The following is a 19,123-nucleotide window of genomic DNA, read 5'->3' on the forward strand; positions in this document are numbered from 1 at the left end:
GCAGGTGTGTCAAACTGCCGGCCCGCAGGCCAGACGCATCATCAAGAAACCGCACCCATCCCATTGCCGGCTGTTCAAAATGATTGGGGACTAGGATGCATGAACATGAGCTTGCTGTCAAACGGCAGGAACAGCATTCACAGGTGTGGGCACGCATGGCTACTTACAATCATACCTTTGATTTGGCCGGGGCTGAGGCCATTGCCCAAGACAACACCAAGGGCGGCCGATTGCTTAAAAAAGCCTGGTTTTCAGACCCGTTCTCAATTAACCGCCATATAGATTTACTCCCTGCATACCAAGCCCTTAGGAGCTGGGAAGAAGAACAGTGCAGACAACACAAGCACTCGTAGCATGTATCTTTGAGCCAGGATCAGGACAGCATGACTGCATAACAGCATCACATCACAACAGGCAAAAAGGGGGGGAGAGGAATCTCCAAAAACATTTGACATGGGGGAATGTGCAACAATGAAGGTGCCGACCGCAGCCAAAAAAAAAAGGTCCATGATTCCCCCTTGACAGGTGGCACCCAGACACAACCACACTCCATGAGAACGAGTGTGAAACAGCTCAAGATAATATGGCTGATGGAGGCAAATAGGCCTCTGACACACTCTATGAGCAGAGTGCAAAAGCGCCAGTAATATAAATGCGGTTTCACCTCTCCAGCAATTCTACTCTGACGACGTTGGCAGTTGGCCAACGAAAGCTCGGTTTTTACTTCATCCTGGTGTTTGATTTACTTCTCCCTCCCTCCCTCCCTCCCTCCCTCCCTCTCCTTCCCTCCCTCCCTCTCCTTCCCTCCCTCCCTCTCCCTCCCTCCCTCCCTCTCCCTCCCTCCCTCCCCCTCCCTCCCTCTCTCTCTCTCTCTCTCTCTCTCTCTCTCTCTATATATATATATATATATATATATATATTAGACCCATAGACATTAACAACATCTATAGATTATGCAAAAGAGACAATCAACCGCCCCAAAAGAGATAAGGAATCCAGCACCTCTCCGCCAGTAATCAGCACTCAGATCAGTATAGATTAACTCCAAGGTCATCTTCATGTAAGCAATAACTGATCAAGAAAATGCCAAAGAGCCATTAGTGAAAAGCCCAACCAAAGAATCCCTAAGACCACCCCAACCCATACAGGCAAGACACCAGAATATAAACTGACAGCAAACAACACTCCTTACTAGCATTGATGATTTACTTAATTAGGTTAATGAAATGTATGCAAAAAAAACAACCAAACTCAGACAGCACTAAGGACCCCTCAATGTGATATGCGCTAATTAAAATTCAAAAGTTTCAAGATAATAGTATTTTATTAATTTTTAATTATAGAAAATTAAAAGGTCAGTTCAAATGTTTGCTAAGCTTTTGATTTCATTTAATATAATGAAAGATTGGGGAGAAGTTTGCATATAAAAGTCAAAATGCTTTATTTGACCTGTAGTTACCAGTTTCCCAACATGTTTACTTCTTTGGAAACCATTTTTTTATTCTAATTAATCCTGCAGTCATTAATGTATACACATTTTAATTCAGAATTATCTTATACAGATAATCCTTGACATACCCATTCATTTAGTGACCATTTAAAGTTACAAAGGCACTGAGATGACCGTTTTCACACTTATGACCATTGCAACCTCCACATGGTCACATGGTCAAAATTACCTTTTATAACCTTCTGACAGCAAAGCCAATGGGGAAGATAGATTCAATTAACAACCATGTTACTAATTTAACAACTGATTCACTGAACAACTGTGGCAAGAAAGGATGTAAAATTGAGCAAAACTCACTTAAGAAATGTCTCGCTTAGCAATAGAAATTTGGGACTCAGTTGTGGTTTTAATATAGAATTATAGAATGTAGGAGTATATTGCTTTTCTTATCCTGCCATAAAAGTATTTTAGCAAATTAAATAAGCATTTAATAACTATTTTGTCTCCTTTTCTTAGATATGTGTCACAAAGATGTCCACACGGAATTGCCAAGGAATGGATTCTGTGATCAAACCCTTGGACACAATTCCAGAAGACAAAAAAGTCAGAGTTCAGAGGACACAAAGCACTTTTGACCCATTTGAAAAGCCAAATAATCAAGTAAAAAGAGTGCATTCAGAGAACAACACCTGTATTAGCTTCAAATCTTCATCATCTGAGAAGGAATCTCCTAAAATCAGACGGCATTCCAGTCCTAGTTCTGTGAGTCCAGGCATGCTGTATTTGTCTCTTTTAAATTCTTCAAACAAGTTTTAGATATTTTGGTATTTTAATAGCAGTGTTGCTTAATACAAATGATCCTCTGAAAGTATGTCTATTTTTAAAAAGTCAATGTTTTTTCAAGTAAATACCGGTATTAAAATAAAATAGTGTAGTTTTTAAATTAATAGTTCGAGATCATTGGAGACTCTTTACTACAGGAGTTTTAAGTGTATCTTATATTAATAGTAAAGGCCACACATGTCAAACATCCAAATAGAACAAAATTAAACAGAACCATCACAAGAGGACATAGCAATCCATGATGCAATCAATAGGCAACCAAGGTCTGGCTAGTTTTACAGGCAGTATATAAAAAACAAGCTATCTTCAGAAAACTGAATCATACTGACCTGACAATAAAAATACAATGAGTATAGTCTAAAACTGGATAAAACATGTGATAAAATCAATTATAAAAGATTATTTAAAAGATCTACAATGATTATTTATGTGCTTATATTAATATTAATCAAAGCTATAAAAGTAGAATCTTTGAACTATATGGAAATATAGATTTAGTTTTGATAAGCTATAAATATTTCTTTTGAAAAATTCCACTTTGAAAATTGGTGTAAAACTTTCTATTGGAAAGTTTGGACAGAAGAAGGGTTCATGACTCTAAACCATTTGTTATGTAATTACAGTTTTAAGGATTTTTCCTTCCTTCCCAAATCATAACTGAGGTCCTGACTTCACAACTTAAGCATATTGGTGCAGTGGTTAAGGCACCAAGCTAGAAACTGGTAGACCACGAATTGTCTTCCTTAGGCTTTGGGCCAGTTAAATCTTCTCAGCCCTGAGGAAAGAAGGCAGTGGCAAACCACTTCCAAAATTTTGTTAAGAAAACTGCCCAGAATCACTCAGGTGAGATGGGTAGTGTAGAAATGTGATAAATAAATAAAACTACAGGAACTTGTCCAGGAAGTAATCAGGAATCATTACTGACTAAATATTTTGTATTGATTATATTATAGTGGTGCATTAGTAAACAAGTGACTATTGATAAGCCTAAGCTAGTTTTTTATTTTTCCTTTTCTTTCTTAGTTTGTATGTTTAGTTTGGGGTTGTATTTTGTTTTCATTTTAAGTTTAAAGTTTTTTTTAAAATATTGTATGTTAAGAAATTTAAATAACTTAAAAAACGCAGATAGTTCTCATCTATTAACTATACTGGACACTGCCCATCATGGTCATAAGTCCTGATGTTTGTAAATCGGGTCACAACTCAATGTTATGACCTTTTTTGCAGCTGACATTAAGTGAACCAATGATTTGCGATGAGCCAGTTTTGTCAAAAACCAGAAATAAAAGTCAGTTTTTGACAAACCGTCCTAAAACGCGGTCAGGTGACCATGGGAGGGGTGTGTGAGAGCAAGCAACAAAATTTCATTTTTAATGTGTGCCAGTGTGCCCACAATAAAATATGACAATAAAGGTTGCCTGCCTGCCCCCCCTCTTTCAAAGGGTTATTGGTTTGTACAAAGCAATTAAAAAACTTCATTCTTTTCATTCACAACATGTCTTCAGTGATGTATATGTGTGTAGTAGTAGGTAATTTCACAGATTAAACTAAGAGTAGCTTCTCTAGCTTTAATTATTTGGTTCTTGCTGTGCAGGGTACAGGATTTGTAATTACTTTATTATTTGATTGAATATTCTTATGGTTGGGTATGTTTGCCAATAAAATTAGTTGGATGCCTTATGTACTAACTATGTAAACCGAGCTTTTGTTCTTAGAATTTGGTATTTTGGTTCTTTGAAATTTCAGTTGCTCATTGTGTACTATGCTAGGTGATGGAAACAAAATTATTCTTAGTCTGATAGAAAGATATGTAAGGCAAAATTGTTCTGAAATAAATGAATCATGCTACTCTTGCATCCAAAGAGGACAAATTTGCTCTCTCTGAACTTCAGAGACTTGCTGAAATACACCACATAAATGGAGGAAATAGAGTGCACCATTATTTTCAATGAAGCTCCTGTCTTTCATCAGGAAATAGCCTTTTATGAAGCTCTTATTTCTTCAAGTATTTGTATCCTGTATGTCCACTCTTCTTCTTAGCAATAGGTCTTTCTCTTACCTAATAGTACATTTTCTAAAGTGAGAGGGATGTAGTTTTTACCTCAGAATATTGCTTTAAGACCTACTTTTCAACAGTGCTAAGCTACCCTGTTCCCTCTCGGTGGTGTTTGAAATAAATACATTTTGTGTCAGCTCATACCAAAACAAAATGGTCAGATCTTTGTTTCCCCCATCTCGTCTTTTAAACATTGAAAATGTCAATAAAAGAACTGCTTAATGTTAAAGTTGGGATATAAATGGTCTAAATAATTGGAAAAAAGAACTATTTAGAATTCTCATGTTGTACTTGTGAATTTTTCTATTGTATATTTTGAGAATTTCCCCTCTCCTAATGAAAAGAATTCTTGAATGTCTTGTTTGCTAAGTATATTCATCTATACTTCTCTCTGAAACACCAGAGACTTTCTGAGATGAAAAATGCATTACAATTGCATTCTTTTTATGTTATGGGAGACACTGTTAATTCTTAAAACATGGAACCCACCTTACAACATGGGACCCACTTTTCATCTTCAGGAAAAGCAGTTGACCCTTTTAATTCAAATCCAGAATTGTCAGCTTCCATTTTCTGCTCTGTAATAAATGGGCCATCTAGCCATTTGAATCAGATAGCTGAATCTTTTGAAAAATCAGAAAAATGCAGTACAGAAATCTTTGTGAGTTTAGAGTAAGTAGATAAGATCATCTTTTGGTTGCCAACTTGATAAAACTTCTGTTCTCTGGGTTATCAACTGAAGTTCTAAACACTATTTATGCTTCCAGGGGAAAATGGCTGACTGAATATAGTTCTAAAGACAAGCAGAGCTCATGATTGGCAGGCTTATACAAGGGAACTAAAGCAGATGAACTCCATTTTCTCTGAATGAAAGAGAATTACTGGATATTGCCCAAGCTGTTTCTCCTTATGATCATCCCTTTTCCTCACAAACAGATTGCAACAGAGCAATTTTGGGTGGTGGGAGGATGGAGTAATTTACTATTTCCCTCTAACTACATATTGTAGCCCTTTGTGGCCGCTAAATTGTGCATTTCCCTTGCTAACTATTTTTGGAAGTGACATATTAATGGATTTAATCTTCAATATAAAAATATGAAGATTTACAATTCCTAAGAACTTAAAATATAGCAGCAAAAAGTAAGAAAAGGTTTTGGCTACCAAAAGTTCTAGGGGTTAAAAATGGAGCTTTGGACTTTGAATATTAAGATTTTGACACTATTTTTCAATAAAATAAATGTAAGCTTGTGAGAGGAAATTGAGCTAGAAGTCAAGCAATTTATAATAGTGTTTTAAGACATCTTTGAAGAATTATGTTGATATCTGCTTCAAGAAATGGAAATTTGTTGTCTCATCTAGAGAACAGTCTGTTCCCAAATAAAGATATCAGAACAAGATACCCAGGAAAATTTACGTAAGGATACTATAAACATTTTGAACAAAAATCTGTTGCTAGGTACATTGGATGAGATTTTAAAAATCAAACAATAAAAATGAGAATCCCAGAAAATAATTTGAATAATTTACTTTTATTGGATTAACAAGAGATTGTTTAAGGTGCTAAAGAAATTTGTAATAAGGTTTATTAACCATCTGAATGGATTGCAGACAAAGACTTATTGAAAAGAAAAAAAAGATTGTATACTGGTTTGTTCAATCAGGGATTAATGGTATACATTATTCTGGGTGATTCTTTTTGGATTTTTTTATACCTTATTAGAGTTGCCTAAAAAGATATGGTATATATTTTTTCATATAATTAGTTTATGTGGTTTTAATTTTATTGTGCTAAATCTGGTTTATATTTAATTGTTTTTCTTTAGATTGGAGAAATTATTTCTTTTGCTATAACTTGGGGGGTGTCACTATTAGGATATAGGGATTATTTTATACTGGTGAAATGTGGTGCCTATAGAGCGGAGACATGGAATGTGTATGTCTTGATGAGGTGAAGTCCACTGTGTATGTGTCTACCTTGTTCAGAGGTGAAATTGGGTAATTCCATGTATGTAGTTGCTATAAGGTTACCCAAGATACGATGGTTATCCCAGCTGTCCAGGAATGTATATTGGGCAGCAATGATATAGGAAGTTGCTCAAGGTGGGTTATCGTTTTAATAACAACAGAAAAGTCATCCTGTTATGGGAGAGAACAGTGATAAACCATTCCTGTATTGTACAAAAAATACAATAAATAAACAGTAAAACAATTGATCATGACAAGGAGTTGGATGACACTCAACATGTTGCTGAGCAAGAGCCTTTGCTCTTTCATATTACATATGTTGTTTATGGCATGGCTAGATTAAAGCCTTTATGACATCTGGTTGCTGATGTTGCCATGAAGAATCAGGTAATCCTAAACAAAGACAGAATTACAATGGGAACACGGAATGTTAATAGCATGAACATAGGAAAGCTCCACATAGTGAAAAATGAAGTGAAGCAACTATATACAGTGTCTTAGATATCAGCAAATTGAAATGGATTGGAATAGGAATTAAATTCTGTTATCAAGTGCTATCAAGTAAGGATCAATTTAGTGACTACATAGACAGATTTTCTCCATCTCCACCTATTTCCAACTTCAATCCTTCAGATTTTCCAACTGTACATCTGTCTAATTAAATCCTTTCGCTTCCTTGTCAGTGTGCTCTTCTTTTTGCTTCTACATTTCCTAGCACTATAGACCTTTCAAAGAGATAGGTCTTTGCATTATGTATCCCAAGTAATAATTTAAATCTGGTTGTTTGTGTCTGAAGTGAGAATTCTGGGTTGAATTAATAATACGTCCTTTTGGTTTTTTTCCTTGTTACCCAATGTATTCCAACACTAAAGCCTCTATAAAGGTAGTCCTCAAGTTACAACTGCAATTGAGCCCCAAAATTTAGGTTGCTAGATGAAATGTTGTGAGTTTTGCCCCATTTTATGACTTTCCTGCCAAAGTTGTTAAGTGAATCATTGGAGTTGTTAAGTTAGTAACATGATTTGTTAAGTGAACCTGGCTTCCATTGACTTTGCTTATCAGAAGGTTACAAAAGCTGATCACATGACCCCAAGACACTGCAACTGTCATAAATATGAACCAGTTACCAAGCATCTGAATTTTGATCAAATGACCGTGGGGATACTGCAACAATCGTAAATTTGAAAAATGGTCATAAGTCAGTTTTTTCACTGCTATTGTAACTTTGAACAGACACTAAATGAACTGTTGTAAGTTGAGGACTACCTGTACTCTTTTTATTCCTCTTCTTCAAAGTTTTGCTTCAGGTGAATGTCACAGGAAAGTCATTGCCTGCTCAATTCTTGTAGGCATAGTCTTACTCTAATATCTTAGTATCTTTTTTTCAAGTGCTTTATAGTCTCTATATCAATAAAGTAGATTTCTAGCATTTATTGGTAGTGTGTCTTTTCTCACCTGTTTTACATCATAGGACTGACAACAATCTTGAAAGCCTGATAGTATTTCATTTTCTCACCATCTTATACCAAAAAACCCCAGGCCTTAAATTTCTTCCTCATCCATCCCTTCCTATCTTTTTGGGCTAAGTTCACTTTTTCCTAATGATTGCTGTGTACCTTCTTCATAAATATCTCTATATTTCTCTACAGGCCCACTTGCTGCTCTGGGTTAAGGATTACAACCTGGTTCTGATGCTGGACCCAGATATTGGCAATTTGGTCCACAGTCAGGGATTACAAGAATATAGTTTTTTAATAACAAGGGACATACCATAACGAGGGACAGATTATCAAGGATATTTCAATCTTTGCAAATTGTTAAAGTTTATTAAATTTCTTACGTATAATTAATTTTATTTAATATTTGAGGTTCACTTGAAAGCTATATAAACTATTATCTAAGAAAATCTCTTAAATACTCCAAACTATCTTGGAAAGAAATAATTAAAAGGAAATTAATTTGCAATCAATACAAAATTGTGAATTTTTCATCTAGATCATGATCTGTATAATTAGCAAATCTGTAGCAAATATCAGTATTTAACTTTTATTTAACTTAGATTAATAATAGAAATGTTCAGAAGTCCAATTTATCATATTTTTATTGTAAGGAAGAATACCATAGGCATTAAAAACTTCACTTTTTTGTTATATATTTCATAAATATTTTGACTTGAATATATTTATTTATTTTTATTTTATTACATTTCTATACCGCCCTTTCCCGGAGGACTCAGGGCGGTTTACAGGGTAATTAAAAACCAAAAATACAAAAGTTAAAAACCAAGTTTAAAAAGATTAGATTTATCCCTGTATAATAAAACCCCCAATTAAAATAAATTAATCCTCAGCCTGGGCCAGAGACCTTGAAGAGCCAGGTCTTCAGGCCCCGGCGGAATGAATGGAGGTCGGGGGCAGTCCTCAGCTCCACTGGCAGCTGGTTCCAAAGGGCGGGCACCCCCACTGAGAAGGCCCTATCCCTGGGTGTTACCCGCCGGCAATCTCTTACCGGTGGCACCCTGAGAAGACCCTCCCTGTGGGAGCGCACTGGACGAAGGGAACTTGATGCCGGCAGCAGGTGTTCCCTCAGATATCCCGGACCCAAGCCATGTAGGGCTTTATAGGTAATCACCAGCACCTTGAATTTCACCCGGAGGGCAACCGGAAGCCAATGCAGCTCGAGGAGTAGAGGTGTTACATGGGAGTATCGGGAGACCCCCATCACAACTTGCGCGGCCGCATTCTGCACCAGTTGAAGCCTCCGAGTGGTCCTCAAGGACAGCCCCATGTAGAGAGTGTTGCAGTAGTCCAAACGGGAGGTCACGAGCGCATGAGTGACTGTGCGTAGGGCATCTCGGTCCAGATAGGGTCGCAACTGGCGCACCAGGCGAGCCTGGGCAAAAGCCCCCCTGGTCACGGCTCCTATATGGTCTTCAAAATTGAGTCGTGAATCCAGGAGGACGCCCAAGTTGCGAGCCCTATCAACGAGGGGTAACACCTCACCCCCCATCGTTAGAGATGGAATAGTCTGGTTGACCCGAGATGCCGATATGCACAGCCACTCAGTCTTGGCGGGATTGAGACGAAGCCTGTTTCTCCCCATCCAGACCTGGACCGGCTCCAGGCACCGGGACATCACGGCGAGGGCATCGCTGGGTTGGTTCGGGGTGGAAAGAAAAAGTTGGGTATCATCAGTGTACTGATGATACCCCACCCTGAAACCACGAATGATCTCACCCAGCGGCTTCATATAGATGTTGAACAGGAGGGGCGAGAGAACTGACCCCTGAGGAACTCCACAAATGAGAGGCCTCGGGGCGGATCTCTGCCCTCCCGTCAACACCGACTGCGAGCGGCCCAGGAGATAGGAGGAGAACCACCGTAAAACGGTGCCTCCCACTCCCAACCCCCTGAGACGCCGCAGCAGGATACCATGGTCGATGGTATCAAAAGCCGCTGAGAGATCTAATAGGACCAGGACAGAGGAGCAACCCCTGTCCCTAGCCCTCCAGAGATCATTCACCAGCGCGACCAATGCCGTCTCCGTGCTGTATCCGGGTCTGAAACCCGATTGGTACGGGTCCAGATAATCAGTTTCTTCCAGGAACAGAGGAAGCTGATGCGCCACCACACTCTCAACAACCTTCGCCAAAAAGCGAAGGTTGGAGACTGGACGATAGTTATTTAAAACAGCTGGGTCCAAGGCAGGCTTCTTGAGGAAGGGTCTCACCACCGCCTCCTTCAAGGCGGCAGGGAAGACACCCTCCTTCAAAGAAGCAGTTATTACTGCATGGAACCAGCCTCGTGTCCCCGCATAAGCTAGCCAGGAGGGGCACGGATCCAACAGACAGGTGGTGGCGCTCAGCCTCCCCATGATCCTGTCCACATCATCAGGGGAAACAGGGTCGAACTCAGTCCAGATAACATGCTCAAGACCGTCCGATTCCTCCACATCAGACTCTGCCCAGTCAGAGTCCAGACCGGTCCGGATCTGAGCGATTTTGTCCGCCAGATGATGACTAAACTCCTCGGCCCGTCCTCACAAGGGATCCTCCCTCACCTCCTGATTAAGGAGGGAGCGAGTTACCCTAAACAGGGCGGCCGGGCGATTATCTGCGGACGCGATAAGGGCAGCAAAGTAGTTAGACTTCGCCGTCCTTATCGCCGCAAGATAAGACCTTATAAAGGTCTTATATGCTTAATGATGAATGATAACTAAGGAGGAGCTATAGTATGATGTTATATGTTGGGTTACATTTCAGTATATTTGATGAACTATGCAGTAGGCAAGTACATTAAATAGGAAGAATGCTTATATCACTGAGATTTTATTTATTGAGTTATTTCACTATCAGCTTTACACTTATATATAGATATGCTGAATATAAAATGGAAAAAAATGCATTTTGTACAGTAAAAAGTTAATTCAAATGTTTTCCTTATAGGAGCTCCTTAAAGCTTTGGATTTCCTGACTACAAGATACTATATTTCATTTATTTTGGCAGCATTGGCTAATATGCAACAGATTTTGTTATTCTGTGAATTAAGCCTTTTATAATTCTGAATTCACCTGATAGAGGGTTACTGATCAAATAACATACCATCCAGAACGTTGAATCATCAAGCAGTAAATATCTCTGGTATAATCTTGTTAGATTCAGTAATCATATTTGGCCTTCATGATACTTGTTATAGGTTACAGTTATGAGTGCATAAACATTGATATACTTTTTCTTTTTTTATATTATGCAGCCAACAAGTCCCAAATTTGGAAAAGCTGATTCTTATGAAAAACTAGAAAAACTGGGTGAAGGTTCATATGCTACAGTGTACAAAGGGAAAAGCAAGTAAGTATATTTGTAACATTCAAGTTTAAGATTTTGTCAAATAAAATTTTTAGAGAAATAATTTTAATGTAGATATTAAAGTAACATTTTAATAAAAATATTATAACTTTGTCACTGTTCTGACCCAGCCTTTACAAGTAATGAGAAACTGTTTACTCATGAGTAAACAAACCCCTTTTATTAAACCAGGCAGGAACAATCTTGCTTTGAAAGAGCAGGCGAGACAGCAAAGTTAAGTAAACTTAACTTTATTAAGAACCAGGCAAACAACAGAAGAGCAACGCTCTTATTTATACTAGCAGCTGTCAACGTTTGTCCAATCAGGGCTGAGCCGGTTTCCCGCGCCGTCTGCTTCGCCAATCCGAGCCGGCTGGTTTTGACAGCTCGGAGCTGTCATCGGTAGCGCGTGCTGTTGCCAGGTGATTCTGACAGCCAAGAGCTGTCAGACGGTGGGCGCCTGCGTAGTTCTGTCTGGCAGCTTTTGACAGCTGTCAAAAGCTGCCGTGGCTTTTACCTCAGCCCTGTATATTATTATTATTATGTTAACGTTAATAAACATGTAAATACATAACATTCAAGTTTAAGATTTTGTCAAATAAAATTTTTAGAGAAATAATTTTAATGTAGATATTAAAGTAACATTTTAATAAAAATATTATAACTTTGTCACTGTTCTGACCCAGCCTTTACAAGTAATGAGAAACTGTTTACTCATGAGTAAACAAACCCCTTTTATTAAACCAGGCAGGAACAATCTCTGTTCATGTTGGGTGGACAAAACCAAAGGAAGTAGTCCCAAAAGAAAGTCTTTTCCCCTTCTGAAACAGGGCAAGAACTGTCTCTGTTCACATGAGACCTCCAGATAACAAGTCTTTCAATGATTAGCCAAGCAGAAACAGTCCCTGTTCACACCGGCTGAGGCAAATGCACTGTCTATTAGTTCCCAGCAGGGAGACAAGAGTTGGCACCTCAAATAGAGAGCAAGTAGTCCTGACCAACCTGGGTCTTGGCAAAGGAATCTGACTTGATCGATGTATCTGGGAAAATGAACGGTTGTCTGTGACAACAGGCCACTCCCAAACCCCTACTATTTATTTCTCAGCCGGGGAGGTGTTGGCTAGCGTCTCCTCCTCCTTTTCCCTGAGAGCTGGCTTATTGCCTTACATTCCTCTCCTCTCCTCTCTACATATACACGCATCTGGGACGGGCCCCATCTGTTCCTCCTCCTCCTCCTCCCCATCTCAGGCCCTGAAGACAGCTGCCTCTCTCTCTGCCTGGGCGCAAACAGATGGCCCCGACTCTGCATCTGCCTCTGCCTCATCATAGCCTTCCAAAGGCTCCAATGTTGATGCAGGCTCCCCCTTCTCCTACTCCTCCTCATCTGACTCTGCTGCTAGCTCTGCTGGCAGCTGACGGATCTCAACAGTGACTCGGAAGTGGCACATATTAAAGTAAAGCTTCATATTAAAAACCAGGATACTAAATGGGCTTAAATCTAAGGCCAATGAGATTGGCATGATTATTTTCAATATTTTAAATCTATGCCTCCAAATTCGTTTCTTTGGTCTTCTTTGGCCGTTTGTGTATGTATCAATATGCTTTTGGAGTCAGTAGGTTTGAAACCTATAATCTACAATTGATTTCTTTTAAAAATGTTTCTTATTAGTACAGAGTCTATTATGTTCTGCTAAATTTTATTTTTCTATCTGTAGAATATATTAATTTAACTAATTAAACTATCTGATTTTGTTGACAATTTGAAGTTATCAGGTCATCACTAAATGGACAAGAATGGTTTGCTTCAATTGAATCTACTGTTGTGTATGTTTCTAGGCTTAGAACAACCTGACATCAAAATCTTATACATATTGTAAAAATAATTAACTGCTTGAAAGTTTAACAATTGAAATTATAATTTTAATGGAACTAATAACTTGGAAATGCTTCTTAGATTGAGAAATGTTTAAAAGTTGTTTGTTTTAGTAAGTTAAAGTGAAGTTCCCATATACAGTGCCAGCTACTTTGTTGTGCCTTTCATTGTGTGCTATTCCTGCCTGCTTCTTACATCCTGGCACTGTGTATTGAACTATCTCTGAGGCTTGTCTGTGCAGTCTGTAGCTTGGGCCCTTCAAGTATGGTAAACACCTACTTCTATGGATCTGTTGCTTAGTACTTGTTCTTGTCTTCCTGTGATCATTGCCTCAGTGCTGTCTTTCAGGCCAGCCCTTTCCGGTCACTGATAGGATTTCCCAGTGTCTGCTATGTCAGCTGATGGTACATTCCATCTTGCTATGGCACTTCCTCTTCTTGATCTTCTTCCCATGTCTGTTGCTGCCCCAGATGTTCTCTCTGCAACTCAATTTTGGGTGCCATTTTACTAATGTACTTCTGGATCCTCAGGGTTTATCCATGACTTTTAAACTCATAAGATCCCACCTTCCTAGCAGCATAGGGACAATATGTTGTGAAGCAACCTAAAATTATTTAGAATACAAATGTATTGTGAATACAAATAAAAATATCCTTTTGGTTTTGCCTTGTTTACTAATGAATAATCTAAAAGTAAAAAAAGTACAAAAGCAACTTAATAACCATACCTTACACTTTTTGAAAACAGTGCAATATTAAGTGCAAAAAAAAAAACAACACAGAAAAAACCCACAATAAAATAACATATTCTGAAACATTACCAAGCATAAAAGAGATAAGCAGGTTTGTTCTGTTCCCAGGAAAGGACAAAAATTATAAATAATGGATATTGATGGATGTTCCCATTTTAAACTCAGACAGCATGAACCATGAGCCTTAGTATAATTGAACCAACAAAGCAACTAAAATTCTTACATCTGTTTCATCTTAATTCAGTAGTTTGGAGACAAGCCTATGTAGGCATTATTTCTATTTTGGTTGGTAATGAATGATGAATGTCCATTTAAGTTTAAACCAACAAATGAAATGTCACTGTATAATTGGAATAAATACCCAAGATTACTTTTTTAAAAATGGTTTAAAAATGATAATGTGCTGTTTTGTGAGTAATAATCATAAGAAGCTCTCTGTGCTGCAAATAGAAAAGTCTACTAAAGTGCAGAGATAATTGTATTTTGTTCTTTTTATTCCAGAGTAAATGGAAAGTTAGTAGCATTGAAAGTAATAAGACTTCAAGAAGAAGAAGGTGCTCCATTTACAGCTATCAGAGAAGGTATGTTTTTTATGTTGCTCTCAATTTTCTTTCTCTTCTTTTTGTAATTGCAACAGACATATTTTTTTCTACTTGTTGATTCTGAAGAGCCTTTATGTTTCTCAAATTATATGGTTACAGTCCTTGGAGGAGTAGGATTGCTACTTAAAAATCAAAACCACTCGAATGAGTGCAAGTTATAAAATCAAAAAGTTGTTTTTGGTGAATGGCTCATGTAGGAACTGGTATCAGGTATACATGACAGCATGTGTGTGTTTGTGGAGGTATAGAAATGCTAGTAGCAGTTCACGTTAAGAATATTCTATTCACGGAACTGCTACTGAGAAGTAGAATTCAAATCCAGAATAATTTCAACTAAGTAGTGTTCTAAGGATGATGGTTTATTTATTAATTAAAGTCACTAAAAGTGTACCAAAGATAACATTATAAAAGATAATGTGAAATAATAAATATTTGACTTTAAAAATAAACTATGTAATCAGAATGATCCAAATTATTAACTGATGCTACTGGACATAAGGAAAGAAATGTGCATTCAAAGAGGAGCTAAGCTTTAAAATAATGTGAGGGAGGTTTTAAGAAGTGCTTGGCTCCAACCAAGATTAATTAACCATTTAATGTTGATCATCTCACTATGAATTTTCTGAGCTGATGTCTAACATAGGGAAGGGTATCAAACCAGAGGAAAGCTGGACTGTTTTGTAGTTCCACTATAGGTAATGTGGATTAGTCCAGTGGCCTCCAACCTTTTGGGCACCAGGGACCAATTCCTTGGAGATAAGTTTTTCCCGCAGACCCAAGGGGGCATGGTTTGGTGTGATGCCTGTATCTCATGGATGGGGCTTTGCTTGTTTGCAAGGCCCAGTTGCTGTCATGCTGTGGACCAGTGCCAGTCCATGGACTAGTGGTTGGAGACCCCTGGATTAGTCTATAAAAGAATTTACAGATTAAAATTATAATTCAAGAAGCCAATTAAAAAAAAGTGAAAATTAGGCAAAGCCCAAAGAAACAGATTTACCAAAGCAAAGTTAACTAACTTTTCCTCTTTCCTTTATTAAACTCTAAGGAAATTGTTTGAGATCTAACAAGTGTTTGCTTTTTAATATTATATATATTGTTATAAATTATTGGATGAAAATCAACAGGACTGAGATGTACCTCATCAGCTGAAAAACAAATTGGGAGACAGGAATTCAACTCTGGTCTAGACACAAAACTTACTGTCAGAAGTTTATAGTACTAGATTGAACTTGAAATAATCATCCCCGTTTATAAGCTTTGAAATGAATAGTAAATAGTATTTGTTAGGCATATGGTGCTAGCCTACAATGTTGGGTTGAAAATATATTAACCATATAATAGTACTAGTGCAAAATTCCTTGAGCACGTTGGTTGGGATAGGTTAGAGCAAGAAACTATTAATACTGATCCTCTAGTGTTTGAGGACTCCTCTGATAATGTAACTAGTAATGATAATACATCTCCTGTAAATATAAAAGATGAAGAGGAGATAGGGGAGATAAAAGATGAATTAGAATCAGAGGAAGGAAAGGAGACAGAAATTCAAAGCCCTGTAATTCCTTGGCGTATGTCGTACCTATTGTAAAATGGATTGGTTATGTAATTGGATAATTTCATAATTTCATAATTTTTTGTGGCAGTCATTAAGTGAATTTGGTAGTAACCAAGCAAATGCCATGATCTTTAAGTAAACCAATAGTTTACTATGAGTGCAGTTTTGCTGAAAACTGGAATGTAAAATGTGGTCACATGATAAGTCACTACCATAAAATAGAATATAATATATAGATCTATAATACTATATATCATATCAACTCTAAAAACTTCAACTGATTTGGGTTTCAATATAACATTCAATTAAAACAAGATTTGGAATTACACCTGTGTATAGAATTGTTTAGGGACGCGGTGGCTCAGTGGGTTAGGACGCTGAGCTTGTCGATCAGAAGATCGGCAGTTTGGCGGGTCGAATCCCGAGTGCCGCGTAACAGAGTGAGCGCCTGTTACTCGTCCCAGCTTCTGCCAACCTAGCAGTTCGAAAGCACGTAAAAATGCAAGTAGAAAAATAGGGACCACTACAGTGGGAAGGTAACAGCGTTCCGTGCACCTTTGGTGTCTAGTCATGCCAGCCACATGACCACGGAGATGTCCTCGGACAAGCGCTGGCTCTTCGGCTTTGAAACGGAGATGAGCACCGGCCCCTAGAGTCGGAAACGACTAGCATGCATGTGCGGGGGAACCTTTATAGAATTGTTTAATAGAGCATTATTGATGCTCAGTAAGAAAATGAAAATTATATGTATTTCCTTCCATTCCTCAACCATTAGATTTTAACTGTTAAAATAGTATGACAATGGAATAAGTAGTATATCAAATGTAACAAACTTGAATATAAGCAAACCAGAAAAGCATTCATTTTAATTTTAGACTAGAGTATTGCATCATATGCTAGGATACTTGCTCAAAACTCATTGGGGAATTAAATTAAAACAGAGCCATATGTTTATCTTTACATTTGCTGCAAGAACAAAAAATCATGTTAAATTAAAATTACATAACAAGCTTGCTAATAAAAGTATGAGTTCTTATTTCACATTAACCCATAACTGTTGGTTTTCAACAACTTTGATGTATTGGTTATGTTTATATGTAATCGTTTCTCCTGGTTTATTTCTACTTATATTATTAAATTGTTAAGATTTTTATTTGAGGATAGGATTATATGCAGTCAGTAAGAGTGATATACACCTAAAATTATAGCACATTGGCAATTTAAAATAGCTTAGCTAAATTTCTGTACAGAAATAAAGTATTGATTTCTAGTGCCACTTGTAAACCTATTTTTTAATCATTATTTGTAATGGTTCTTTATAAATGCGTGGAATATTTTTTTGATAACATGCATTTTGATTAATGAAAGATAACTTAGTTTTTAAAATCTGTAAAGAGAGAAATTATTTGTTTCCTTGTTCAAATGCTTCTATAGATACAGATCTATACATGTATCTCCTAATTGACTATTTCTTTAAGACAAATGGCTTTCTTTCCTATAAATAAATGTCTCATTTTGCATATTTTTTTAGACTCTCCATTCTCTAAATTCCTTAAATTGTTATTTGTAGGAAGAATGTCTAAATAAGGGTAGTCTAATACTAGCATTACAGAGGATTGTTAGTGAGCTATTTAGATACCCATGGTTTCCAAAATTGTAAATTGCTTGATATGCAAGAATTATCTATCGTGAACTGCATAGTTAGAGTAATTTATTTCTATTTTAACCCATAGGAGATCGTGCTGTTTTACTTTCATTAATAAAAATAGTTTTGCTTCATAATTTATTTTATGTTAGTTTTTATTATCCCTAGGAAATGCATTTTATGTATTGTAGATTGATGTTCAGAGCCTCATTTAAGCAAGTGGATTAAAACTATCCAAACTATTAATTAGTTTACAGACAGTTCACTAAGATTATTCAGATATCTGTGTTATCTTTGTTTTATTGTTATCATATTGTCTACACTTATATTCCTATCACTCTGATACCTTTGAAATAAACTATGTTACAAAGAAGAGTAATTAGTAGTAAGTAATTAAATTAAAGCCAGGAGGTTAAGAAAGAGGAAAGCTAGGTAAATCTAGTTTATACCAATACCTCCTTTTCAAATCTTTATCTCCTTTCATATCAACTATACTTTTACCGGAAGTAAAAAACATGCAAAAAAACAATTAATGGGAGAAAGTGGCAAGAAGGTGACAATCAACATGGAGAAAGCAGAACTTAACTTGTTTTTTGCATCCGTCTTTACACAAAAGGAAAAAAAGACCAACCTATCAAAAACAGTACCATAAAAAACAGATTAGAAACACAAGTTAAAATAGGTAAGAAAATGGTAAGTGAGCACCTGCTCAGCCTAGACAAGTTCAAATCACCAGGATCAGATGTATTACACCCCAAGGTTCTGAAGGAACTGGCAGATGTGATCTCAGAACCACTGAACTATATCTTTCAAAGATCCTGGAGCACTGGGGAACTACCAGAGGACTGGAAAAGAGGTGATTTTCCAAAAAGGAAAAAAAAAGGATCCAGGAAACTACAGACCTATCAGCTTGACTTCAATACCTGAGAAGATTCTGGAAAAGATAATCAAGCAATGACTCAGCGAACACCTAGAGCAGGGGTCAGCAACCTGAAACAGTGAAAGAGCCACTCGGAACTGGTTCCCTCACAAAAGGAAAAACTGGGAGCCGCAAAAAATGGGGGCGCATGTGTGTACATGCGCGCATGCGCAGAACAGGGTTTGACTGAAGAGTGGAGCCAAGGCGAGATATGCACCTACCCTGCATATTTGAATTGATTGGTTGAACTTTTTTAGTCCCACTTTTTTTTTTTTTGGACTACACATGGCAGAGGACTGGGAGCCGCAGGAGATGGCTGAAAGAGCCACATGCAGCTCCGGAGCTGCGGGTTGCAGACCTGTCACCTAGAAGCAAACAAAGTCATAATCAAAAGCCAACAAGTTTGTCAAAAACAGATCATGCGAGACAAATGTCTGAAATGGTATAGGGTTTCCTGCCTAAGTAGGTGGTTGGATTAGGTGACCTCCAAGGTCCCTTCCAACAACAACAACAACAACAACTATTATTATTATTATTATTATTATTATTATTATTATTATTATTATTATTATTATTATTATTATTTATTCGCACCAAGCTGGCAGGAATAGCCAACACTCCAG

General features: G+C 37.4%; 1 protein-coding gene across 2 annotated transcripts in view; it reads left to right on the forward strand.

Annotated features, from left to right (window-relative positions):
* The window catches only part of CDK14 (cyclin dependent kinase 14), a 210,777-nt gene that overhangs the window by 69,604 nt on the left and 122,050 nt on the right, over positions 1 to 19,123 (forward strand). For both annotated transcript variants that reach the window (XM_083376252.1, XM_083376251.1), the window contains 3 exons: positions 1,967 to 2,212; positions 11,067 to 11,161; positions 14,284 to 14,363. In XM_083376252.1, the coding sequence (XP_083232378.1) occupies positions 1,967 to 2,212; positions 11,067 to 11,161; positions 14,284 to 14,363 (421 nt within the window). The remainder of the gene's footprint in view (positions 1 to 1,966; positions 2,213 to 11,066; positions 11,162 to 14,283; positions 14,364 to 19,123) is intronic.

Source organism: Vipera ursinii (assembly GCF_947247035.1).
Source record: "Vipera ursinii genome assembly, chromosome: Z".
NCBI classification, from domain to species: Eukaryota; Metazoa; Chordata; class Lepidosauria; order Squamata; family Viperidae; genus Vipera; species Vipera ursinii.